This window comes from Aquarana catesbeiana, linkage group LG07, assembly GCF_042186555.1.
Source record: "Aquarana catesbeiana isolate 2022-GZ linkage group LG07, ASM4218655v1, whole genome shotgun sequence".
Lineage (NCBI taxonomy): Eukaryota > Metazoa > Chordata > Amphibia > Anura > Ranidae > Aquarana > Aquarana catesbeiana.
The window spans coordinates 163,433,723-163,461,227 of record NC_133330.1 but is presented as its reverse complement, the minus strand read 5'-3'; the positions used below and the strand labels follow the sequence as shown (position 1 = coordinate 163,461,227).

The window sequence follows — 27,505 nt, the reverse complement described above, 5'->3', positions numbered from 1 at the left end:
GCTCTGGGACATCCCACATAGTAACTACTATGGCTCTGTGTCCCGTGATGTACGATAAGAAAATAGGATTTTTATAACAGCTTACCTGTAACCTGTAAAATCCTTTTCCTTGAAGTATATCACGGGACACAGAGGTCCCTCCCTTCTTTCTGGTATACACATGTATTGCTTTGCTACAAAAACTGAGGTACTCCCAGTAGTGGGGAGGGGTTATATAGGGAGTGGACTTCCTGTCTTAGGGTGTGCCAGTGTCAATCACCTGAAGGTGGCCTGTAACTACTATGGCTCTGTGTTCCGTGATGTACTTCAAAGAAAAGGATTTTACAGGTAAGCTGTTATAAAAATCCTATTTTTTTGTTTAGCTACATAAACCTTGATTTCTTAAAGTGGAGCTCCAGCCCCCCCTCCCCAAATACTGTAGCTGCTGACCTATTAATATTAGGACACTTACCTATCCAGGGTTCCCGCGATGTCTCCGGAGAAAAGCAAACCTATTTACAGAGGGGTCTCTGAGTCTGTCATTCCTACCTTGCTGAAAGCAAGAAAAGCCACTTCCAAAAAGATCTACTGTTGTACCTGGGAAATCCTCCTTTGTCTGGTTTGATCACAGGCACTTCAATCCCAGAAATTACTCTGTGCCTCGCATTCAGGCCTTTCTATAACCCTTTCATGACTAAGCCTGTTTTTGACAGTTAACATCCGTATTTTTTGCTAGAAAATTACTTAGAGCCCCCAAGCATATTATATATATATATATATATATATATATATATATATATATATATATATATATATATGTATATGTATATGTATATGTATATGTATATATATATATATATATATATATATATATATATATATATATATATATATATATATATATATATATATATATATATATATATAGTAGAGAATCTAGAGAATAAAATGGTGATTGTTGCAATATTTTTTATCGCACGGTATTTGTGCAGCGGTGTTTTAAACGCAACTACTTTCATGAATTTTAAATACCAAACAGTAAAGTTAGCCCAATTTTTTTGTAAAATGTGAAAGATGTTACACCGAGTAAATAGATAGCAAACATGTCACGCTTTATAATTGCACGCATTCGTGGAATGGCGACAAACTACGGTACCTAAAAATCTCCATAGGCGACGCTTTAAATTTTTTTTACGGTTTCGAGGTTAGCGTTACAGAGGAGGTCTAGTGCTAGAATTATTGCTCTCGCTCTGACGATCGCGGCGATACCTCACATGTGTGATTTGAACACCGTTTACATATGCAGGCGCGACTTCCTTATGCCTTTTCTTTGCTGCGCGAGCTCGCGGGGACGGGGGGCGCTTTAAAAAAAATTTTTTTTTTTTCTTATTTATTTTATTTATTTTTATATTTATAAATTGTGTTTTAAAAAAAAATTTTTTTGATCACTTTTATTGCTGTCACAAGGAATGTAAACATCCCTTGTGACAGTAATAGGTGGTGATAGGTACTCTTTATGGAGGGATCGGTGGTCTAAAAGACTTTGCACTTCACAGTATTCAGATCATTCTGAATACTGTATATTTTTTTTAAACCAGTGCCATTGGCAGCCAAGTAAACGGGAAGTGACGTCATGACGTTGCTTCCACGTTTACAATTAGGAGGCTGGAACGAAGCCACTTACAGCTTAGTTCCAGACTGTCCGTAGCCGCCGGAGGTGGCAGATTGGTGATTAGGCCTCCAGGTGGATCGGGAGGCCCGCTTAGAGCTGCGGGGTGGGGGGTGTCCCCTCCCGCTCCTCCGGTATAACAGCCGAGTAGCTTTTAGCCGCATCGGTTGTTATACTTGGAAAGCCGATCGCCGGCTCTAAAAAACAGTACCGGGATGATAGCTGCAGGCATCATCCCGGTATAACTCCCGAAAGCCGAGTACGCACATCTGCGTACGCTCGGCGGGAAGGGGATAATCAGGTTTTGACCAGAATTTAGCCTTAAGCACTCTGAAAGGAAAGGTTTCAACCTTGTCCATTGTTTTATTTTTCAAAATCCTCTGGCTTTGCTCTGCCTTGTCAAAACCTTTATTCAGAGTGTATTCAGCCTTTTGCAGCACCGTCAACTTGGTTCTCTCTGTCCTTCAAAACCAGCCTTTGAACCCATCAGGGATATCTTTTTAGATGGCCTCAACTGCAAAGTGGCATTTTTGGTAGCTATCATGTCTATCAGACCTGTCTCCAAGTTAGCAGATCTCTCCTGTAAGGGGCCATGCTTCATTATTCCCAATTACAAGGCAGTCACCAAAACCATCCTTTTTGTTCTGAGGTGGTGTCTTCCACATGCAGTAAAGACATTGGGGTTTATTTACTAAAGCTAGAGTGCAAAATTAGTCACAGTTCTGCACAGAAACCAATCAGCTTCCAGGTTTTATTGCCAAAGCTTAATTTAACAAGCTGAGGTTAGAAACTGATTGGTTTCTATGTATAAATGTAACTAATTTTGCACTCTTAACCTTTAGTAAATAAACCCCATTGTCCTTCCATCTTTATTCTCTGCTGTGCCGTAGTCAGAGCCTTAACTTAAGACTATATAGGCAACCCCCCCCCCCCCAATAGAGCAAGGGAGTGTTATAACCCTTGTCAGTTTTTTTTTTTTTTTTCACCATCTGTGTCCCATTTCAGAGATTTCACTTCCTGTCCCATAGTCAAACAGGAAGTGGGAGGAAATCTCTGCAAATTAAGGGAATCTTTTGGGGACCCCTAGGTCACCAGAATTGGAAGATTTTCCTATTCGTTTTTGGGGGCACTGTTTTTTTTTTTTTTTTTTTATTTATTTAGTTTTTACTTTCACTTTCAATGATAATGGTAAACAGGACAAATGGAGAGGGTGAATCTCCTTAGCTGGGGCACAGACAGCAATAAAAACTGACAGGGGCTCTAATCCCTATCCACTCTATCCAAAACTAAAAAAAAGTTTTGATTTTTAGTTCTACTTTAAGAGTCTACATCAAAGCAATAGCTTCAATCAGAAAAGACTGATTGCCTATTTGTTCTGTTCTCAGGACCTCATAAGGGACACACTGCTTTTAACCACTTCTGGACCTCCCAGTGTCGTAGGAAGGAAGCTAGCTGCCATAACCCCGGTATCCTCTTCTTCAGTGGGCGGTCCGCTTCAAGATAAAAGTGGTCTCTGCGGCGGATTCGCGGCAAGATCACTTTTATCGGCAGCGGGAGAGGGGGCCCCCCTCCCGCTGCGCAGCGGTGCCCTCCGCCGCTTACTGGAGCTGTCGGCAGCGACGGAGGCGATCGGATGTTGCCCCTTGTGTGGCATGGAGACGAGTGAGGGGAAGATGGCCCCCACCCATTTCCATATCATTGCAGGGCGGAAGCGAGGTCAAAACGTCACTTCTGCCCATACCTCTTAAATGGCCTTTTTTTTTTATTTTTTTTTTTTTTTTCTTAATTGCATTTTAGTGTAAATTGAGATCTGAGGTCTTTTTGGCCCAGATCTCATAGTTAAGAGGTCCTGTCATGCTTTTTTTTTTCTATTACAAGGGATGTTTACATTTCCTGTAGTAGGAATAAAAGTGACACAATTTTTTTTTAAGAACAGTGTAAAAATAAAAGGTAAAATAAATAATAAAAAAAAAAAATGTAAACGCGCCCTGTCCCGACTAGCTTGTGTGCTGAAGCGAACGCATATGTGAGTAGCACCCGCATATGAAAACTGTGTTCAAACCACACATGTGAGGTATCGCCGCAATCGGTAGAGCGAGAGCAATAATTCTAGCCCTAGACCTCCTCTGTAACTCAAAATATGCAACCTGTAGAATTTTTTTAAATGTCGCCTATGGAAATTTTTAAGGGTAAAAGTCTGTCGCCATTCCTCAAGCGGGCGCAATTTTGAAGCGTGACATGTTGGGTATCAATTTACTCGGCATAACATTATATTTCACAATATAAAAAAAATTGGGCTAACTTTACTGTTGTCTTATTTTTTAATTCAAAAAATTTATTTTTTCCAAAAAAAGTGCGCATGTAAGAAAATACGGTGTGACAGAAAGTATTGCAACGACCATCATTTTATTCTCTAGGGTGTTAGAAAAAAATGTGTAATGTTTGGGGGTTCTAAGTAATTTTCTAGCAAAAAAACTTTTTTTTTTACTTGTTGACAACAAATCTCAGAAAGATGCTCGGTCCTTAAGTGGTTAAGTCCACCATCACTTGATGGCTAGGAAATCGAATTGCTAGAGCTTACACTGTCAAGGACCAATCTCCTTTTAGGCACCTATTCCACCAGATCGTTTGGAGTTTCCTGGGCATTCTGGCACCAGGTCTCTGTAGCCCATCTTTGTAAGTCCACCACCTAGTCCTCTGTTCAAACCTCTTCATCAGGTGGATGTCCAGTCTTCTGCGGATGTGGATTTCGGCCACAAGGTTGCAGAGGCACTCTGCAGTTGGATCTATTGCCCCTTGTTGTTGGGCCTAGTAGCACAGTTCTGTTTGTCTAGCTGTTGCCCACTCTATTACTTAAAGTGATTGTAAAGGCAGAAGTTTTTTTTACCTTGATGCATTCTACTTTTTTCTTCAATCAAGATCAAGATTCTTTGTTATGCTGCTGAGCTGTTACTTGTTATGCAGTTTTTCAGATCAGCCGATTCTCGCTCTTTGGAGACTGGTTAGACTGAGGAGTGCAGAGCTAGCTTTAATGTGACTTTTGCTCTGCTTTCCAGACCCCTAGCAATACTGGCTTGTTAGCTGCAGAGTGCTTTGTGGGTCTTGGGGTGTGATACAGCCTCTGGTGTGATCATGATCCCTGAATCGTCTCTATGGAATATGCCTGTGATTTGGGCAAATATTGTCTAGTGTTCACTGGGTTCTGAATGGCACTCCCCAATACTTGGGTTACTGTGCTTGTTATCCGCAAAGCAGATTTCGGGCCTACGCCTGTGGTAGGTCTGGGCTTTGTCCCTGTATGCAGTGCACATTATCATAGTTTTATCTTGTTTTCCCCTGCATGGGTTAACACACCAGAGAATTAAGTGCTGTTTCACTCACAGCTGTGCTACACACACTTACACTGCTTCTTCCTGTCTTTCAGAGTGAGATATTTTCCTGCTACTGCTCTATGGCAGGGGTGCAATGAAAGTAGTCCCGTGGGCCACTCCACCTCACGATCCTCTAGCAGCTCCAGATGGCCTGCATCATCCCTCCCAGAAGATCTGATACTGACAACTTGAGTCATTGTTCCTTTTTTTGAGTCCACTCACTCCTCAGAGTTTTCCTTGGCTCCCTTGGATGTGGCTCCCTTGGATGTGGCTCCCTCCTCTGCTCTATCAAGAAAGGAGTTTTCTTCAGCTACGCAGGATTTCATGACCAAAATATCTGCCATGATAGCTGACTCAGAACTCAGGGGCCACAAGCATATTTTTACACTCTGTCCTCCAGAATCTCTCTGACACTTCTGTAGCAGCTGTAGCACAGTTACATGTTGACGAAGAGGCATTGTCCTATTCCTTTTTGAATGAATTTGTGCCTGAATAGCCTTAGTCAGCTTACGTACCTCCCAAGATTTTAGGATACCATTTTAGTCGTCATTGATGTGTTGCCTTCATATTTAAAACTGAAGCAACCTCCATCTGAAACCACCCTTATTACCATGCTGAACTCCCTTATAGGTCCTATGGCTATCAAAACCTTTCCAGGGCGTTTGTTACTGAAACTATGTATTCCTCGGAAATGCTACCATGGAGATAGAGTTTACCAAGAAATTTACTGTTCCCCTTGGGGAACCAGCTATTTCTGGCCTAAACAAGACTGACTATTCTTGTTGAGGACATTTTGGTGTTTAAAAGATCGAGCTGACAAGCATCTGGAAATGCAGTCCTGGTTTTCCTGAGCAGGCCCTACCATACAACCTGTTATCGATGTCATAGCAATCTGCCAGATACTGGAGGTGTGGTCTAAGAAGATATCTAAGGAACCCAATGCCATCCTTGAGCAGTCAGTTAGGGCGTTTGCAGTTTATACCTTTTTTAAAAAGAGAAAATTACCGTGCTAATAAATGGAAGAAAAGCTGTTCGCACCACAATTGACAAATATTGTGTGAAACCTTATAGCTTACAAGTGCTGCACTAGACAATTCATTAAGTGATCATGCACACAAACATACGTCACAACAAAGTGAAAGGAAGACAAAGGTCACACCAACTTAGTATAAAAAAAAAAGTTCATATCATAAATGTCCACTGGGGACCACCAAATCCGTTACCCATGTAAAATCAAAATCCGAAAAAGTGCTTGGAGTGATGATCCATTAACCACTTAAGGACTAGCCTCGTTTTGGAATTTAGGTGTTTACATGTTTAAAACTGTTTTTTTGCTAGAAAATTATATATTGTTTTTTCCCCTAACACTCTAGAGAATAAAATGGCGGTCATTGCAATACTTTTTTTCGCACCGTATTTGCACAGCGGTCTTACAAGCGCACTTTTTTTGGAACAAAAAATCACTATTTTGAATAAAAAAAATAATACAACAGTAAAGTTAGTCCAATTTTTTTTTATATTGTGAAAGATAATGTTACGCCGAGTAAATTGATACCCAACATGTCACGCTTCAAAATTGCGCCCGCTCGTGGAGTGGCGTCAAACTTTTACCCTCAAAAATCTCCATAGGTGAAGTTTAAAAAAAATTCTACAGGTTGCATGTTTTGCATTAAAGAGGTAGTCTAGTGCTAGAATCATTGCTCTCGCTCTACCGATCGCGGCGATATCCCACATGTGTGGTTTGACCACCGTTTTCATATGCGGGCGCTACTCACATATGCGTTCGCCTCTACACGCGAGCTCGTCGGGACGGGACGCTAAAAAAAATTTTTTTTTTCTTATTTATTTTACTTGATTTCATTTTTTTTTCACCGTTTAAAAAAAAATAAAAAATTGGGTCACTTTTATTCATATTACAAGGGATGTAAACATCCCTTGTAATAGAAAAGAGCATGACAGGTACTCTTAAATATGATATCTGGGGTCAAAAAGTCCTCACATCTCATATCTGGACTAAAATGCAAAAAAAAAAAAAAAAAATTGTCATTTGAAATTGGAAAAATGTGGCTTTAAGACATATGGGCGGAAGTGACGTTTTGACGTCGCTTCCGCCCTCCTATGGTATGCAGACGGGTAGGGGCCATGTTCCCCTCACTCATCTCCATACCACAGATGTGAAAGGTCTCGATTGCCTCCGCCGCTACCGAAGGCTCCGCTAAGCGGTGGAGGGCGCGGGAGAGGGGTGGCACCTCTACCCCTGCCGATAACGGTGATCTCGTGGTGAATCCGCTGCAGATACCACCATTATCGTAAACAGAACCGCCGGCTCTAAAAATGGATACCTCGGTTGTGGCAGCAGCTGCTGCCGTTACCGAGATATCCATCTTTAAACTGATGACGTATATCTACATGAGCCGGTCGGTAAGTGGTTAATACTGACAACCGCCAACGTAAAGATCCCACCACCATGTATATGATAGTACGTTTACCAGAAATTGTGGACCCAAATACCTTATGGCAGTTAGTCACACAGACGGGGTGAATTAACATCACATAGGGAAGCCCAATAGCTCAGGTGTCTCATATGGATGGATCACATGAATCCCCTCTGGATCTGGTAGGGATGGACTTGGATGTACCGTTTTCTCTCAGATAAGACACATATGTGGAAACAGACCAAGTAGTCGCACATAGTCTAAAACCATTATAAACAGATTTAAAAAAATACAGAACACTTACAGGGAAATTAAGTGTACAGCGCTTGTTTTAACATCCAATGACCTCAGCAGGAGCTGGACCCTGCTGCATTGCACTTTTGGGTTGGTGGGTTAGTGGAAATTGTCTGTCTAATTTCCAGAATGAGTCTCCAGACTGTTAAATGCAGGGAACTCTCTGGTTAAAAAAACTAGTCTGTGGAATAACAGTATGAAAGTGATCCCTTTTAACGAAGAAGATCTCTTTGAGGGCTACCCTTAGTCACTGGCAGTAAAAGTACGTAATTTACCAGAACAAAAGAAAGCCAACTCCCTATCCTGCTAATTCTACCTCCTCAATGCAAGGCAAGTTCCTGTCACATCTAGGCCAAAATTACCCATATGCAATGAGGGAAGGGTCCCCACTTTCCAAAGTGGCAGGGGGGAACTTTTGGCATTTGTAGACACCTGGACCAAAAACATTTCCAATACATGGGTGCAAAATGTGGCATTTAGGGAATACAGGCTAGAGTTTTAATCTCTAGCTCTTTGCCAGCTCTTTGTTTTTGTTATCAAATTTTCCAACTTTCCAGCTTTGTAGAATTTCTAGGTCAAGGAGTCATTGCCATTTTTCCTCAACCAGGAAGGTTTTGGCTTTTAACCTCATTACTATTCCCAAAGCCAAAGAGGGCATTTGCTCATTCCTGGATTTCAAGATGCTCAACATTTTCATTTAAGTGCAAATATTTCACATGGAATCTAGCAAGGTCAGTCATTGCCTTTCTCCCTCTGGGAGACTATCTGCCTTCTCTGGCAATCAAGAAATGTGTACTTGGATGTCCCCATCTTTGCAGCACATCTACACTTCCTGCAATTCTCTGTGGGCACACAACACGTCCCGTTTGAGGTCTGTACTTTAGGTCAGTCTTTCACCAAATGTCCACAAAGGTCCTAGCTCAAGTGCTTGTCTTCTTGCATGCACAGGGCATTCCCATTGTGGGGGTAACTGGGCGATCTCTTACTGAGAGAACAGTTAACAGAGACCTTGTCCAGAAAATGTCAGTCGAACTGTCCAGAACCTGCAAAGGTTTGATTGGATCCTGAACCTTCAAACGTTGATACTGTAATGGATTAATTGCATGAAATATCTGGGTCTGATACTGGATACGGCTCCGTCCAGAGTATTCTTTCATTGAGAGAAACTCTTAACTCTTCACTCCCAGATTCCAAGAGCAGTCCAAATCTCTGCTTTTAAATGAGAGCTCTAGGTCTGATGGTAGTTTTTTTTTTTTAAGGCAGTCCCGTTTGCTCAGTTCCACTTGAGATCATTGCAACTCAACATTCTGGCTTGGAACAAGAAGGTACAGTTGATGAACCTTTCAGTGTGCCCTCGTTATGGATGCCAGCCTGACATGTAGCAGAGGTGTCCTGTGCAGCCTGACAGATTGTCTCCCATCAACACACTATAGCTCAGATCAATACATCTGTCCCTTCACCGCTTGACATCTTGACTGCTGGGCCACCTGATAAATATTCAGTCGAACAGTACCACAGCAGTGGTGTACCATCAGGAGAACCAGAGGTCTTGTGTGGAAAGAGAAGTGGAACAGATTCTATCTTGGGCAGAACTTTGTTCCATCCTTGAACACTGTCCATATTCGGGCATGGACTATTAGCAAGTGGATTGGTATTGGTGGAATGGTATCGGGCTCCTAGCAGACAGCCTGTAGGCTCTTCCAGATTCCTAGGATTTTCTTTCCCAAGGGCCAGTTTATTACTCTTGTTCAGTTGCTAGTTTTGACAGCTTGCTATTGAAGCCCAGGTCCCAAGAGATAGGGGTCATTCTGACTCTGTTATTCTTACACACCTGAAAGCTGTAAAGTCTACCACAGCACACGGAAGGCTTATAATGCCCGGTTCAAGGCAAGGAAACTTTATCCCAGAAAATACTCCATGGGACGGATCCAGACCTGGACTAGATCAACATCTGGCTTTGAGCAGCATCAAGGAACAAATTTCATTTCTCATTATTTGGTTCCAAAGACCCTATTGCTTTGCATTCCTTCATCATATCCTTTGTATAAGGAGTGGTTTACTTGGTCCCACCTGTACAACCTCTTTGTCAAGGTGGAAATTTAATTTGGTTCTTTTGGCTGTTCAAATACCTCCTTTTTGAATGGAATGTATTAGAGAGATTCTACTATCTCAAGTGGCTTTACTCATTGCCATAATCTCTGTTAGTCGAGTCTCTAAGATTGCCGCCCTATCTTGTAAAGAGCCTTTTTGATTTTTCAAGGTCTCTATTCTTCCTAAGGTTGTTTCTTTCCACCTTAGCCTGGACTTTGTTCTTGCATCTCTCTATTCTGGTTCATCCTAAGAAGATATCCTTCCATTGCCTGGATGTGGTGAGGGCTATCTCATGTCTGTCTCCCAGCTACAATTTTTTTTTAGACAAACTGTTTCTCTTTTTGTTATCCTGTAAGGTCCTTGCAAAGGGTAACTTGCTTCCCATTCCATAATTTTTTTGGTGGATCTTGACACATCATTGTACAAGCCTACTGGCTTAAGGATAAGGTTCCATTCCATTAACCTTAACATTGAAAACACATTCTACCTGTTGGGTGTTCAGGCATCTTGAGATATAACTTTTGGAATTAAGGTCCTGCAGGCAGATCTTTAAGCTATCACTGTTGACTTTTTTATTGGGCTGTTAGTGTTGTGTAGCCCTCTAAGTGTTCTAAGCAAAGGGATGGATAAAGGAAACTACTTTATAATGTGCAAAGCTACTAAACACAACTAATTACCAGATTCCTTGTTTTTTTGTCTCTGTGAAACCTCACTGATCTTGGTGGGCAGCAGCTTCACTATGCTTCCAGTTTTCAAAAATACAGATAGTCTTGATTTCTTGTCATTGCAGTGATACTCAAATTATTTTCCAAGTTTCTCACAAGTCTACCCATAAATACAGTTCTTCTCTAACAGTTTATACAAATCTGTGGTCGAAGATGTGGTGCACTGTCACTGATGACAGCTTACTGGCTAGCCTTGCTTCCAGTCTTTGATCCAGTGTCTATTCCTTTATTCTGTTGTTAGAACTGAGTTGTATCTATCGTGAGTTTCCTCTGTGATCTAAATTGATCATGGAACACAAATGAGTAGAAATGAGAAATTCAATCCGCTAATGGCTATCTAGACAAATTTTACATGTCCCATGCAAAAAAGTATTATGGCACACAATAGAAAAAGTTTGAATTACAATATTTTGATCATTGGTAAACATGTGTGTGATTTGTTTCTTCCTTAAACAGACAGAGCATCAAGCATCAAGCATTAGTAGAAAGCCAAGTAAGGCATCGTGACATTGTGAGCAGCTTGTGTGATGACATTCTGGTATCCTTCCAATCATGCTTACAAATAGCAGAACATGTGAAGGTCACCGGTATACAGGTAAAGGATGTCTTAATTTTTTTCATTCAAAAGTTTCTTAACTGTCCTAATGGTGAGGCTATTTTGTGTAACAATCACAGTTCTTTTTTATTTATTTATTTTTTTTAATTTCTCATCAAAAATATATACCCCTACAATAACATTTTTTTTCCAGTCTGTTTGTTTTTATTAATGTTTTTGTTTCAAGAACTAAAACACAACTTGTCAGACAAGACAAGTACAATCAAATACAGCTCAAGATCATTTGGCATTTGACAGGAACAGAGTACGTATTCATGTAACCTGTTCTATAATGGTATGCAAACCATGCACTCAAAACCGACACCCAAGAAGTTGAGGCCATGGGGCAACTGTTTTTACTTTTTTAATTGTGGTTGGATATGATGTACCTAACCAGCATGTTAAAATACGATCAAATTTATGTGATGCATTCCATAGGAGGTAAGTATTCTTCTCAAATGCTGTACATCTAATAAGTTCTTGTAACCATCACTCTATAGTTAAGAACATAGGATGTACTTTGTTCACTGTAGATTGTTTTGTTATTGAGCGCCTATGTGTAGCTGTCTCTGAGACCTAATTTGGGTATCGTGATTAAGGAGACAAATTGCAGAATAAAATTTATATTTATATTTTATACCTACAATAATATTTTTCTTTTAAGGGTATCACTACTCAAACTGAGTAAAGCTGCTTTTAAAATATACAGCAATCATAACTATTTATGATACATTAGATAATGTCAAATCGATAAATTATTGTTGCAAATGTGTATGCCGAAAATCTGGAAAAAATGCCTGAAGCCATGGAACTGTCAAATTTGGCATTTAGCTCTTCTAGGTGATTTCCATACTGCAGCAAATATGGACCCTGGTGTATTTACCACTAGGCATTAGTAAACTACTCTAAATTTTAAAGACTCTAGGACCCAACCCAGGGTGCTTTTGAAAGCACTCAAATTAAAAAAAGTGTTTTTTTGTTTTCAGAAACGCAGAACAATGTATTACCTCATAACACTGTCTACTACCTATATACCCTCCTTGATCTATGAGGTTAGATACCTCTCTTGAGGCATTTCAGACCATGTACACTGAAGCCCTCCAACTAATCATGACCAGAGAATAACGTAATCTGGTGCATGTCACCTTCCTGGTTGGATGATGAAATTGTAGCAAACTCTTGTCCGTAAAGTACAGTGTAATCCGCTATTAGTTGGATAGCAAAGTTATTCCGTCGCAAACTACTAAATGAAAATCCTTTTGAAGCCCCTCTACTTGGCACATTTTAATAGATGGATAGTAGATTGGAATACTTGGAAACAATGCAAAGTCATATACAAAACAAATAGAAACTACCCTATACAAAAGTTAGAAGAAATATAAACTAATAATGCAACTACCTAACATTATAACGGCTAAAACCAGTGGGCACTATTCTGTACTACTTCTCCTGGATCTCTGCTGCCTTTGACACAGTGGACCACCCCCTCCTCCTTAATAAACTCCACTCCTTATGTCTCCGCGACTGTACTCTTCGCTGGTTCTCATTCTACCTATCCCACCGCTCCTTCGGTGTCACTTACAACTCTACTTCCTCCTCTCCTTTTCCTTTCTCCTTTGGGGTCCCCCAAGGTTCTGTTCTTGGACCTCTTCTTTTCTCAATCTACACCACCTCCCTGGATCAGTTGATTGCCTCACACGGCTTTAAATATCATCTCTATGCTGATGACACCCAAATATATCTCTCCACCCCCCAGCTCTCTCCATATATCTCCTCACGCATTACGAACTTACTAGCAGACATATCAGCCTGGATGTCACATCACTTCCTCAAACTCAACCTATCCAAAACCGAGCTCATGATATTTCCTCCCTCAGGTGCCGCTTCCCCTGATTCCTCTGTCAATTTCAACGGCTCAACTATCAACTTGTCCCCCCACGCCAAGGTCCTAGGTGTAATCCTGGACTCTGAACGAACCTTTCAGCCCCACATCCTAACGCTATCCAAAATTTGCTGCCTCAACCTCTGCAATATCTCCAAGATATGCCCCTTCCTAACCAATGTCACCACAAAGCTTCTAATACACTTCCTGGTTAACTCCCGCCTCGACTACTGCAACTCCCTCCTCATTGGCTTACCTCTAAATAGGCTATCCCCACTTCAGTCCATCATGAATGCTGCTGCCAGGCTCATCCACCTCACAAACCACTCAGCGTCTGCTATACCCCTCTGCCAATCCCTCCATTTACCTGCCACTCAGTCACTAAGTTTAATTCAAGGTACTAACTATAACTTACAAAGCCATCCACAACATGGCCCCCAGCTATATCTCTAACCTAGTCTCAAAATACCAACCTAATCGTTCTCTTCACTCCTCCCAAGACCTCCTGCTCTCAAACTCCCTTGTCACCTCATCCCATGCTTGCCTTCAGGACTTCTCCAGAGCCTCTCCCATCCTCTGGACTGCTCTACACTAATCCGTCCGATTTTCTCCTACTTTATCCACTTTCAGACGATCCCTGAAAACTCATCTCTTCAGAGAAGCCTATCTGGCCCCCACCTAACAACTGTACATTTTATCTTCTCAAGCAACACATCACCCACAGTTATTACCTCTTGTATCTCTTGACCTTCCCTCTTAGATTGTAAGCTCTAAGGAGCAGGGCCCTCTGATTCCTACTGTATTAAAGTGTATTGTATTTGTACTGTCTACCCTCAAGTTGTAAAGCGCTACGTAAACTGTTGGCACTATATAAATCCTGTATAATAATAATTATATAAATAATAAAAACTTTCTAAAAACTAAAAAGATGATCCACATTGGACTTGGCCTATTTTTAGCCAAACCTGGTTTTACTCCAACAGTTTTTTTTTTAATCCGGGGGACAAATGCTTGCTAACTCCCCTAACATTTGGAAGTGTTTTAAAGCATTCAGTTTAGACCGTTCGACTGTCACATACTCAGAGCCTTATCACAATTTTCAGATGACATATCTATACCCACTCTGGCTGATCAACATGCTCGTATTACAAAAGAAAAGCTTCACTTGGCAATTGCACAATTCTCGAATGGGAAAAGACCAGGATTGCCAGTGTCCTGGTTGAGTGGAAAGCCAAATATAAAATATCGCTATAAGATGCATTACTGAACACACATGATGAGGCATCTTGAGCTGGGCTAACTTCTCGTCTCTGTGAGAGAAGTCTTGGTAGTGCGTATTCCTAAACCTAGCAAGAATCCATCTAGATGCAAGCCCTGTATGCCCGTATCTTTAATAACCTCAGATGTTAAAGCGGTATTAAACTCCAAAGCAAACATTTATTATATTGCAGTTTACTAATTCTTCGATGTGATGTCAGCATTTGTCTTCTTTTTTTTTTTTTTTTTTTTTTTTAGGCTTTTTTTTGTTTATTTCCATCTGTTGAACCAACCAGTAAATCTGTTGTTTTCCAACAGACAGGCTCCCCTGCAAATATATCAGTTAAAGGGTTAAGACAAACAATTTACCACTGAGGGATGCTTACAATGATCAGCTTTTATTTAATCATGTAAAGCATTTATCTCAAAAGAAAAAAAAACTGTTTTAACTGCAGTGTGAGCTGGAGTTTGGATTCAATTTGTTGTGTATCTAAATCTGCTAGAACACTCTCTTCCCCCTAGATTAACATTGCTGCTGTCCAAAGTTGCCCCTGTGCTCCTTTATCCAGAGTGGGGGCACTCTAATATAGGAGGTTCGTTACTGGCCAGGTGGAAACAGGGGAAAAGCCTAAAAAAATAATCTGATTGGTAAGCTGCAATATATAACATTTTTGGTTTTGGGTTTATTACCACTTTGAAATACTCACAAAATTGCTGGCAAACTGGATTCATAAAAATGTCCACAAGCTAGTTAATGGTGATCAAACTGACTTCATACCTTACAGATCCTGTAAAATGACCCAGAGATGCCATTTGACCAACACACAGTACCCTAATAGCAAAGGCAAGGTAACCATTCTTTCTCTCTACAATGGCCCTACTTCTTATAAGTCCTACAAGCCTAAAATTATCCCCAACATAACCAGCCGAAGCCATATTGTATTCGCTAAATAAACCTATATCTCCAATGCACCCTGTCTCATCTCCCAACACTTCCTTAAGCACATTCGTTTTATTTTCACTTTGGAATTGGAAACAACTTGGAGTAATAAGTGGAAACCCTTCAATTGCCATGCAAATCAGGCACTTCCCTATTTCCATCTGTATTGCAATCTACTCTATATCGCCTTGCAGTGCAATTGATCAGTATACATGACTGGCTGCTTTTCTCCAAAACTAACGCTTGTACAGCCACAAAAGCAGATATCTTACTATGAATCATGAATTATTATCTTTTATACAAAGTAACCCCTGACAGACCCTGGTACAGCCACGATCAAACCTTTCGTAGCACTTTTTCTCTTACATATGAAGCTATTTCCCGAGGATTTTTTAAGCGGCGTTCCGCCAACAGCCATTTGCTATAACGCATCTCTGAGGATTGCTACATATATCCCCAACACTCCTTTCAGGATTAAGTGGGGCATAAAGTATTTGCATTAGTTGTTTTGCAAAGAACTTAAAAACCTTCCCACAGAATTCCATATGCTGAAGCAAATACTTTAGTTTTATCCAATCGTGCCATGCTACTAAGGCCTTGACTGGCCTAAAAACAGTTATCGTATATATCAGCCTAAATTATAGGAATTTCTGTTGGCCAAAGACCAGCCACAGGCTGATTTCCAAATTATACTCTACACTGGGAGATCAAAAAATGTTAGACATTTCAAAGCACAAACTAAATGAGGACAAATACCTAAAACAACTGGAATACACAGTTTGAGGATGTTGAATCGCCATATGAGTTCTGTGACCTTCTCTAGAGATAAGATCAATCAGCTAAAACTATTTTATCAATTTATATTACACATCAGTAAAACTATGCTCACTGGAGCTGCAAGGGGTACAATAAAGAAGCTGACTATTTCTAGTCGCTTTGACCATGTTAATTTTTTGGGGGGTTCTGGAGGGAGGGTCATTAAGTTTGCATACCAATCATTTGCTCATCAAAAGTCTTCTGGATCTGGTAGATGCGTAAAACCTCCATTCTTACTCCAGAACCTTCTGTTCTAACTCCAAAACCTTTTTGCTAACCGCTGTTATACAATACTAAAAAATGCATTCTACCCAGATGGAAACAAACCCATCCATCCACACTGAAGCCATAGATAGGTTTGGTGAGTGACGGCCATCCTACAGTATATGCATAAATCTCATTGACACCCACACAAGTTTACAAACATCTGACATCAATGGACATTTTCTGTACATACTATCAAACTAGAACAACCTGGTGATTCTAAATGACCAGACAATTTAGATACCATTGGCATAAATATTTTCAAGGATGGTTTCTTAGACTGTGTGAACCCTCAGTACTAACTCCAGATGAAAAAAAAAGTACCAAGCATGCAAAAGTTGTATAAAGTATAAGTAAATTTCTATATCTTATTAAGAGTTCAATTAACAAACCTCTTTAAAAAAATTAGGTCTTCGTTCAAACAGTGCCTACAGATAAAAGTGATATACTTGAATAAATGCACAAAAAACTGGCAAGGCGTTATTATTCTCATAATCTAAATGAATGAAAAAGTAGGTACCCCTACAGTTACCATCGCTTTAAGTCTGTGAAAATGGAGACAGTTACACCAGATAAGATGCCAATTCTTAGAACCTTCTTAGCAATTGTAGTCTTTTTTGTTATTGACATTATCATTTTTTTCACACAAATAGAGCTTTGGTGGTGATTAATCACTGCTGGGTTTTTTCTTTTTTGCTTTAAAAAAAAAAAAAACAAATTGAAAAAAATAAAAATAAAAGTTTCATAGTTTGCTATAAAATTTTGCAAACGGGTAATTTTTTTCCTTCATTGATGTACGCTGATGAGGCTGCACCGATAGGCACTGATAAGGTGGCACTGAGAAGTGTCACTTATGGGTGGCACTGAGGTGTCACTGATGGGTGGCACTGAGAAGTGTCAATGGTGGGCGGTACTGATATGCACTGGTAGGTGGCACTGCTTAGCAGCAGTGGGTGTCTGTGTGCGGGACCGATGTCCCTCTGACAGAAACCGGTAATTTAAATTTTTTTTTTTTTCTCACGCTGACAGCGTGAGGGGAAATAAAAAGCCGATTACGATCTTCTGTTTAAATCACGTGATCAGCTGTCATTGGCTGACAGCTGATCACATGGTAAGGGGCCAGGATCGGCCACTTCGATCTGTGATCAGCTAAGTCTCATTGACTCGCTGATCAGAGTGTGCCACAGGGGCACGCAGGCAGCTTATGCACAGGATGACGTACATGGATGCCCTCCCAGCAATTTAGGCATGCGTTGTAGCAGTTTTTCAGCTATAGTGCGGGCAAGAATAGGTTAATCGAGAGCTAATTTTTGACTGTTCAAACTTGTTAAATTCATCCATCTCCATAGAATGTATTTACTTTTCCACCTGACTGTAAATATGTTAAATAAAATAAAATCTTGGTAATAGTGACCATCCATTATTTCATTTAATCCAAGAAAAATGTAAAACATTAAGTACATGCAGAAAAAACAAAAACCATAAAAAAAGAATCGTGTGCATGTCATTCAAGCGTTAAAGTGTATATATAGTGGGTAAAATAAGTATTGAACACGTCACCATTTTTCTAGGTAAATAGATTTCTAAAGGTGCTATTGACATAAAATTTTCACCACATGTCGGTAACAACCCATGCAACCCATACATACAAAAGGAACCAAAACAAATATGTTCAGAAATTAAGTTATGTGTAATAAAATGGAATGAGTAGGTAAAAAGTGTAAAAAAGTCCTTTGCGCTGCTCAGAGTAATAGGTGAATGTATGAAGGCACAAAAAAATGATTAAAAAATCAGGTGAATAAATCAATCTGCAGCAAAACCTAATAGTGTTCACAGTACACAATAATACAAATAATATAAAGTGATCTCGTGCAGAAATACAAATAATCATTCAAACACATAAAGTGCAATGTGCAACCAATGGAAATAGTGCAAGCCTTAAATATAAAGGACTAAAAAGTCTAAAACAAAAGTGGTAATGGCTGCAAAAAGGAACACCAAAAATAGTGCAAAATAGTGATAACAAGTGTCCAATTCCTGTGCAAAAAACTGCAGAAAAAAATCATGAATATGTGTATAAAACAATTTGCCACAAATAAAAGATCAGTGTTTTCCAGTCTTCCTAGGAGAATCGTTAATACGGGAGAAATGAGTGTTCATAGAGTGGTCGACAGGGACGGTATAATATTGGATAAACCAATCAGTGTTCATCAGTGTCCATACAAGACTTCATAAATTGCTTCTTAAAACATCTGTCTCTCAGAACTCTCACCTCATATAGTATATTAAGTCGCATGTGTGAATAAGTGTAGCTCTCCACTGCTTCCCTTTGGGTCTTTTTCCAGCTCACATACACTAATAATGGGGCCAAGAGTAGCTTTAATGCAGCAGTGATGGGAGAGAAAGAAGAACAGAGTGCCTCCAATAGTGTAGTCAGGTTAAAAGGATAGGGTGTGTGTGAGCTGGAAAAAGACCCAAAGGGAAGCGGTGGAGAGCTATATTTATTCACACATGCGACTTAATATACTATATGCGGTGAGCGTTCTGAGAGACTGATGTTTTAAGAAGCAATTTATGAAGTCATGTATGGACACTGATGAACACTGATTGGTTTATGCAATATTATACCGTCCCTGTCCACCACTCTATGAACACTCGTTTCTCCCATATTAACTATTCTCCTAGGAAGATTAGAAAACACTTATCTCCTTTTTTTTTGTCGTGAATTGTTTTATACAGATGTTTGTTTATTAATTTTTTTCTGCAGTTTTTTTGCACAGGAATTGGACACTTGTTATCACTTTTTTTGCACTATTTTTAAGTTCCTTTTTGGAGCCATTACCACTTTTAGTTTAGGCTTTTTAGTCCTTTATTTGAGGCTTGCACTATTTCCATTGGTTGCACATTGCACTTTGTGTTTGAATGATTATTTGTATTTCTGCGTGAGATCACATTGTATGTATGTGTGTGTGTGTGTGTGTGTGTGTGTATATATATATATATATAAAAGTATTGAACACAGTAACTGAAATTCATACAAAATCCTTTGTTGGTAATGACAGCTTCAATACGCCTCCTGTATGGAGAAACTAGTCCCATGCATTGCTCAGTTTGTGATTTTTTATTTTTCTTCCACTTCAAATCTTGAAGGTTCCATGGGCCTCTTATATGAAGTCTGATCTTTAGTTCTTTGCATTTGTTTTCTATTGAATTTAAGTCAGGTGATTATTGGCTGGGCCATTCTAGCAGCTTTATTTTCTTTCTTTGAAACCAATGGAGAGCTTCCTTAGCTTTGTGTTTTGAGATCATTGCCTTGCGGAAATGTCCACCCTTGTTTCATCTTCATCATCCTGGTAGATGGCAGCAGATTTTAATCAAGAATGACTCGGTACATTTTTCCATTTATCCTTCCTGCAATGAAGTTTGCCAGTACCATAAGCTGAAAAACAGACCTCCAAACATGGTGTGTATTATGGCATACAAAGAGTTAAATTTTGGTCTCATCTGACAAGACTGTATTCTGTCAGTATTTCACAGGCTTTTCTAAATGTTGTCCAGCAAACTTTAAACAAGCTTCAACATGCTTTTTCTTCAGCAATGGAGTCTTGCCTGCATACAGGACATGGTAGTTGAGTGCATTATTGGTTTTCTTTTAAAAAAATGTGCCTGCTAATTTCAGGTCTTTCTGAAGATCTCCACAAGTGGTCCTTGGCTTTTGGACAACTCTTCTGATAATTCTTTTCACTCCTCTGTCAGAAATCTTGCGAAGAGCACCTGGTCGGGGCCAGTTTATGGTGAAATTTATGTTCTTCCCACTTCTGGATTATGGCCTCAACAGTGCTCACTGGAACATTCAGAAGTTTAGAAATCCTTGTGTAACCAATGCCATCAGTATGTTTTGCAACAATAAGGTTGCGAAGGTCTTGAGAGAGCTCTTTGCTTTTACCCATCATGAGATGTTTCTTGTGTGACACCTTAGTAATGAGATATCTTTTTATAGGCCATCAGTTGAGACTGAACCAGCTGATATTAATTTGCACTGACAAAGGACCAGATTGCTTTCTAATTGCTGATAGATTTCAGCTGGTGTCTTGGCTTTTCATGCCTTTTTGCACATTCCTTTCTTAGTGTGTTCAATACTTTTTCGCTGTGTCATTCCATTTTATTACACATAACTTAATTTCTGAAACTTATTTGTTTTGGTTTCTTAGTATGTGTGGATTGCATGGGTTGTTACTGACATATGGTGTCAATAGCACCTTAAGAAATCTATTTCTCTAGAAAAATGATGTTCAATACTTATTTTACCCACTGTATTAATACACTGCATAGAAACTTTATAAGCCTTTGGATATTTGTTGAAATTTATTATATAGTTGATGCTTGCATAATCCTGCTGGACTTCGCATGTGCCTACACTTTTGTAATTGTATCGCCCATCAAAATTTCTTAACAAAATATTATAGAAAAACTGCCAGAGCTAGAGCAGTTTAATTTTTTTTAAATGGTGCAATTTTGTTTCCAGAAATTGTAATGTATAAAATTGTATGCATGTTGTCTGAAGACCTCACCAATATGTATGTTTATCACTCATCCCAGTTCAGTTCCATAAATTTGTACAGTATTTAAAGATACACAATATTAACAGTAAAGAAACTGATAAAGGAAAATGGTTTGTGCAGAATCAAAATGTTCTTTTCTGCAAGTCTGTTAAACAAAATCACTTTTATTTTGCCCAGGAAAACACAGACCAACGATTATTCCAGAAGAACTTAAAGCTCTGTCGTTTTTTTGTTAACTCACTTCTGCACTACATCAAAGTGAGTATGCTCTCATGTACATATTCATGTTCTAAATCATATTAAAAAAAGACTACTTTAGTTGTGCCTATTCATGGTTTATGGTTTATATTTGTTTTATTCAGCTGCAGTTGTAAATGTTAAAAATTCACAGTTATTTATAAGGTTGCAGAAAAATGCTAATATATGCTATAACTTGTATGCTATAATCATGACCATATTCTCTTTATCTTATTCGTATGTCAGTGGTCATAAGCCTCTTCCTTTAAAGGGTTAGTTCACCTTTACCAAAATACTGCATAATGTGCCTATGCAGAGAAGGGACATCTGTAGATAAAGCAAACTGTGCAGCTCTGACTAAAGTTAAATAATGCCCTTGCCATAGGTTTAGGCCATTTACATACCCTCTGAAGCCTGACTGGAATACCCCCAGGACAGTGAGTACAAACGCCCTTTACCTGAATAGGTAGTTTTTTTTTTTCTAAAGGTGAACCAACCCTTTAACTACTATGTACAATAGTCGGAAATACTACATATATCGGTTATGTAGTATTTGGTTTTATAGAAAGTATTCATGGTCATGCTCCTAATAGCGGTAGTGGGCTGCTTTTACAGCGTGAGTCTCGAGAACCATAATAAAGTGTATTCTAAAACATTGATTGCTTCTAATTCTTATTCCATTATCTGCAGACACAGGAAAGTTTTCTGTTTTGTTAGACTGTCTCCTCTTAGGCTCCTTTCACACTGGAGCGGTGGGTGCGTCGGCGGTAAAGCGCCACTATTTTTTGCGGCGCTTCATCGTCAATTTCGCTGCGCTATTCGGTCACTAGCGGGGCGCTTTTACCTCCAGCTAGCGCCCGAGGAAAAGGTTAAAACCCCACCGCAAAGAGCTGCTGCAGCAGCGCTATGCCGGCAGTACAGCCGCGCTGCCCTATTAATTTCAATGGGCAGGAGCAGTTTAGGAGTGGTGTATACATCGCTCCAAAGATGCTGCTTGCAGGAGTTTTTTTAAAGTCCTGCAAGCGCACCGCTCCAGCGTGAAAGCACTCAGGCTTTCACACTGGAGAGACAGGAGCGGCTCTTTACAGGCCCTATTTTTAGCACTGTAGCGCCTGTAAAGCGCCCCAGTATAAAAGGGGCCCCAGCTTAGTAATAGCAGAGGAAGGTTTTACTAGGTTCACATCTGTGCGGGTGGTTCCCGCTGCGAGTCTGCACCTGTTCCCGCAGTCGCAACCATCCACACAGAAAAATGTGCTGGATGTGTGCAGGTGCCATTAATCCTAATGGCATGTCGCACGCACTGGAAATAGCACCTGCACTGGGAACCGCAGTGCAATGAATGGGCTGCTGTGCCTGTGCAAAACGCAGCTCACAGAGTCGCATATGAGGGAACCCAGCATATCATAGCTTGCGCTGCAAATACAGGTATGTTTGGATAAACATATAAAGCATTGTTAAAATGAATTATAGTGGAATTTTAAGCCCAAACTGTTTTCTCCATCTGGATAGAGTGTAGAAAGGTTGAATCTGTCTGTTTTACATTGCTTTTGGGTATCTTTTAGAAATTCCCTATTTCTTAAAACAGGCATTCCCAGTGTTTAGGTTTGTCCATCACTAACCCACTGGTGAGGTGAGGGAGAAATTAGTAGTAAAGAGTTTTCTTTACTGATGTGTCCAGGTTTTAATCAGTATGACTGAAAACAAATTGTAAAGTGCAAGAGAATAGTGTGACCCTATAGACAATTTCCATAGGTGTGCATCCACTTCTACTGAAGTGATGCTTTCAGGAATCATTTGTATTGGACAGTGTGGGCTCCATTCACTAAAGCAGATCGCATGCAGTATTTAGGTCTCCAGACACATTTTCCCTAAATATTGCATGCAATCTTGAAATTGTCAATTCACTATGCAGTTTTGCGGTTTTTGCCACAATACGCTCAGTAAATACTGCATACAAAGGGGTTAAAGCCAATTCACAAAAGGAAATAAAATGCATGTGGTAATTATGTAGTGGCCCAGGCATTCAGTGTTTGAGGAATGTAAAAATATAATTAGTGGTCACCAGAGGGGGTTGGGCCGGGCTTCAATGTGAGCAGACTTGAGCTGGCTCTGCTCCTGATCCTGCTGATTGCTAGCTTGTCATCAGCTGTGGACAGGCTTACCTGAGCAGAGAGATTGGTGGTTGCGGTGTGGGAACATGCTCATTGAAGAAGATAGAGCGGAGAAAGAGCTGAGAAGGAGGGGAATCGTGTGCCTCAGCGTGGAGCTCCGTACTCCCCTGTATCGGCTGTACAGATCCCGCTGTAGACAGACGGTTGTGTCATCCCCTGTCTGCTGTTCTCCATGATCCTGCAGTGACCCCCCGGAGCGTTCCTGGATGGCCACGGTATCGAGGGGGGAGAGCACGTCGGCTTCAGATCCCAGAGCTTACCGGTGATGGATCTGAGCAGGAACGCCACTCAATTTAGCCCAGTTCAGGAGGAGTCGGAGTGCTGTAATCCCGTTGAAGTGCACAGCTTGTAGCGGAGAAAGAGTCCGTGTGAGAGTGCTCCAGTCTCCTGTCTGTGTCCTGTCTGTGAGGAACTTTGCTGTGGGACTGTGGAACTGTGCCGATCTATATGCAGGTATGACGTGAGGGCATTTCTTGAGCTTGAAATATCTTGAAATAGCTAAATTTTTGAGATATCTGAATACATGAATACCTGTACTATACCTGAAAAACCTGAACTATCCGTAATATTTGAAATACCCGAGAACTGTAAGCCGTAAGAACTGTCATGAATATGCTGAATACCTTGAAGCTTGGGATAATTACTAGAGCCATTGCAAAGAAGGAATAGAGGATGGAACAACGCTGGGCCAGAACACCTATGACAGCAATGGACTATATTCCCAATGGATACAGACAAAAGGTAAAGGCTCGGGGGAGAAGCTGCAACCTCTGTAGGAAACACTACTATGGAACCCTTGGCAATACAGCGTACACAGTATCTACCTGCGCAGATATTGGAGAAGCAAGATCTTCAGGAGTAGATCCTGGCGTCTACATCTGCAGAGGTACAGGAGATTGATGTTTATACAGGGGGGAGAGTGGGAGCGAGGAGGAGGAGGAGAGAAGAAGAGAGAACATAAATCTGTTAATAAAGAGACTATACAAAATGCACAGGGGGAAGAGCCAACTTTAAAAGACGTATTCTAAGCAGTACAGATATGTAATACCACACTGATTACATCAATTCAGTTCCAGTATTTACGCAAGGAAGTTACTATTATAAGCCATGATATGAAAAAGGTACGAGAGCGCGCAACTGCTATGGAGGATAGATTTAGTAATGTTAAAGACACCTTGGCTTTTATGCAGCGTGATCTAAAAGCATTGGGATTACAGTCGAAACATCATGCTAATTATATAGACAACTTGGAAAAACGGGCTCAGAAGAAATAATGTGAGGATACAGGGTCTCCCGGAACCAGGTATAAGGAAGAAATGCTATAGAAAAAAGCATTTTACCTCATTTTTTTTCTGTTAAGCATGCACATAGGATACCATCAAGACCGGCTCCTCCTGGAAAGTTCCCATGCCCATTTATTGTTAAAATGCTGCACTTTAGAGACAGAGACAAAATGTTGGCCCTGGCACAAAGGGTGTTAAAGGTTCAAAAATGTATTTTTACCCAGACTATTCCATTGAAATACAACAAATGAGGCTTGAATATATAGAAGTTAAAAAGCGTCTTCGCAAGCTTCAAATAACATATGGAATGTTATATCTGGCCAAGTTGAGGATTACTGTTAAAGATGAGATAATATTTTTTGGATAACTCTAAGAAGGCCACAACATGGCTGGACAAAAATGAGCAACATCTGTCATCTTACTGCAGGGACATATCCAGTTGATAAGATGCCATTTCTTTTTTTCCCTGTCTTTTTCCTAAATATCATAGGCCAAAGGCAGGGGGATGTGATGCAGCTGGATGTCTGTTCACATTCAGACCCAGGACAGTTTTACTTTGGGGAGGTGGTCTCTCTCTCTCTCTCTCTCTCTCTCTCTCTCTCTCTCTCTCTCATTATAATGGGTCTTCATGTGGTCAAGATGAGCTATCATTTATACTTTAAAAATCTGGTTATGTTTATGGTTGTATATCTTTCTAGAGAATGGAAAAGTTATGTGTAGAATAAACCCTCCTACTGATGGTTATAGGAATAATGGTTAATGAATTGGCATTAATATCCTGGAACATGAGAGGACTGAAGGATCCGGTTAAAGGGCTACTTTTTTCCATTATGAATATAATTCATCAATAGCGTGCCTGCAGGTATCTCATCTTACATTAGATACTATCTCTCTACTACAAAATGCAAAAATTTCTATTCAATACCATTCGGTATTCTCTGCATTTTCTAGAGGTGTTAGTGTACTAATGTCGAGGATACAATTCTGCTGCAGACAGACATTGATCCCCAGGGTAGATATGTCCTACTGGTATGCTCGTTTTTCTCCACTACGTGTATAATAGGATCAGTGTATGTTCCACCATCTTATAATTCAAAGATACTGCGGAGGATTAGTATATTTCTGGCTGAATACCCTGGTATTCCAATAATGATAATGGGGGACTTTAATAATGTTTGTGATGCAAGTATGGATCGCTATCCGGCGGGTCCAAAGTCAGAGACCCCCTTTGCCAGGCATCTGCAGGAAATAGGATATGTGGTGCCTTCTCAATCCTGGAATACATGCTTTTACTTGTTGATCCTCTCCTTATGGCACTTTATCCATGATTGATTTGGTTCTGGGCACGGAACTAACCCTTCCATTGGTTTCAAATATACAGTGTCTGGCAAGGGGAATTTCGGATCATTCACCAGTTTTGTAGACCATAAAAAAAAATTAAACCATGCAATAAAAGTTATTGCCATATGGATGCCTCATGGTTACAGGTATTAAGCCAGGGTGAATCTATGCGACAATTGCTTACTGATTTTTTTTTTTACCTAATAATGCAGAATCAACGACTCCACAGTTGGTATGGGATACTATGAAGGCCTTTCTGAGAGGGTTATTGATGCAAGCTATAAGCAGATTTAAAAAGACAAGTAAGGAATGGGAAACCCTTTTAGTAGTAGAAGTACAACAAAAAGAATTTCAATATGTTCAGAACCCTACACCTAGGAATCAAGCTATATGGAAGGATATACAACATTTATACAAAAACTCATAAAGAGTAAGTATTTTGAGGAGGGAGAGAGAAATGGGAAAATGCTAGCAGTAAATGTTAAGTCCCAGGTTAAGTCTAATTTTATTCCCCGTATACGTGCATCAACCGGGAATATTTCTCACAACCAAGAGGATATATTATCCTCCTTTACTACTTTCTATAAGGCGTTATACCAGAGCAAGGCTATTTATCATCTGAACGAATTAGGGCAGTTTCAGACTCCCCTAATGAGAAAGCTCCTGGTTTCAGTGGTTTACCATCTCAAATGTATACAAGTTATAAAGATATTTTGTTGCCAGAATTGTTAAAAGTATTTAATAATGCACATGTATCATTTAAGCTTCCGGAATCTATAAATGATGCCTGTATTATAGCTGTGTGAAGTTGGCACCCCATGTTTGTAAAACCTGAATAAAAATATACCATTCGTTTGTGCCGCGTTTGTGCTGATTTGTGCCGCAAAAATGAGCGTTTGTGCCGGTTCGGTTTCTGAGATATTAAACATTCAATTCAATGCAAGCCCCGCCCACTTTGCACCCCATGTCCCTGAATTTTAAAAAAACGCGCCATTCGTTTGTGCCGCGTTTGTGCTGGTTTGTGCCGCAAAAATAAACGTTTGTGCCGCTTTGGTTGCGGAGATATTGTGCGTTATAGTTGCTGTAACCCACCCATTTTGCACCCATGTCCTGAATTTTAAAAACAAACGCGCCATTCATTTGTGCCGCGTTTGTGCTGGTTTGTGCCGCAAAAATAAACGTTTGTGCCGCTTTGGTTGCGGAGATATTGTGCGTTATAGTTGCTGTAACCCCGCCCATTTTGCACCCCATGTTCCTGAATTTAAAAACAAACGCGCCATTCATTTGTGCCGCGTTTGTGCTGGTTTGTGCCGCAAAAATAAACGTTTGTGCCACTTTGGTTGCAGAGATATGTGCGTTATAGTTGCTGTAACCCCGCCCATTTTGCACCCCATGTTCCTGAATTTTAAAAGCAAACGTGCCATTCGTTTGTGCCGCGTTTGTGCTGGTTTGTGCCGCAAAAATAAAAGTTTGTGCCGCTTTGGTGGCGGAGATATTGTGCGTTATAGTTGCTGTAACCCCGCCCATTTTGCACCTCATGTTCCTGAATTTTAAAAACAAACGCGTCATTCGTTTGTGCCGCGTTTGTGCTGG

At 40.2% G+C, this 27,505-nt stretch overlaps 1 protein-coding gene across 6 annotated transcripts in view; it reads left to right on the top strand.

Moving 5' to 3' along the window:
- FIRRM (FIGNL1 interacting regulator of recombination and mitosis) overlaps window positions 1–27,505 on the top strand; it is a 399,519-nt gene that overhangs the window by 119,983 nt on the left and 252,031 nt on the right. For all 6 annotated transcript variants that reach the window (XR_012235300.1, XM_073592830.1, XM_073592831.1 and 3 more), the window contains 2 exons: window positions 11,021–11,159; window positions 21,058–21,138. Coding sequence is in view for 5 of the 6 variants with exons in the window: in XM_073592830.1 (XP_073448931.1) it covers window positions 11,021–11,159; window positions 21,058–21,138 (220 nt within the window). In the remaining variant the exon portion in view is untranslated. The remainder of the gene's footprint in view (window positions 1–11,020; window positions 11,160–21,057; window positions 21,139–27,505) is intronic.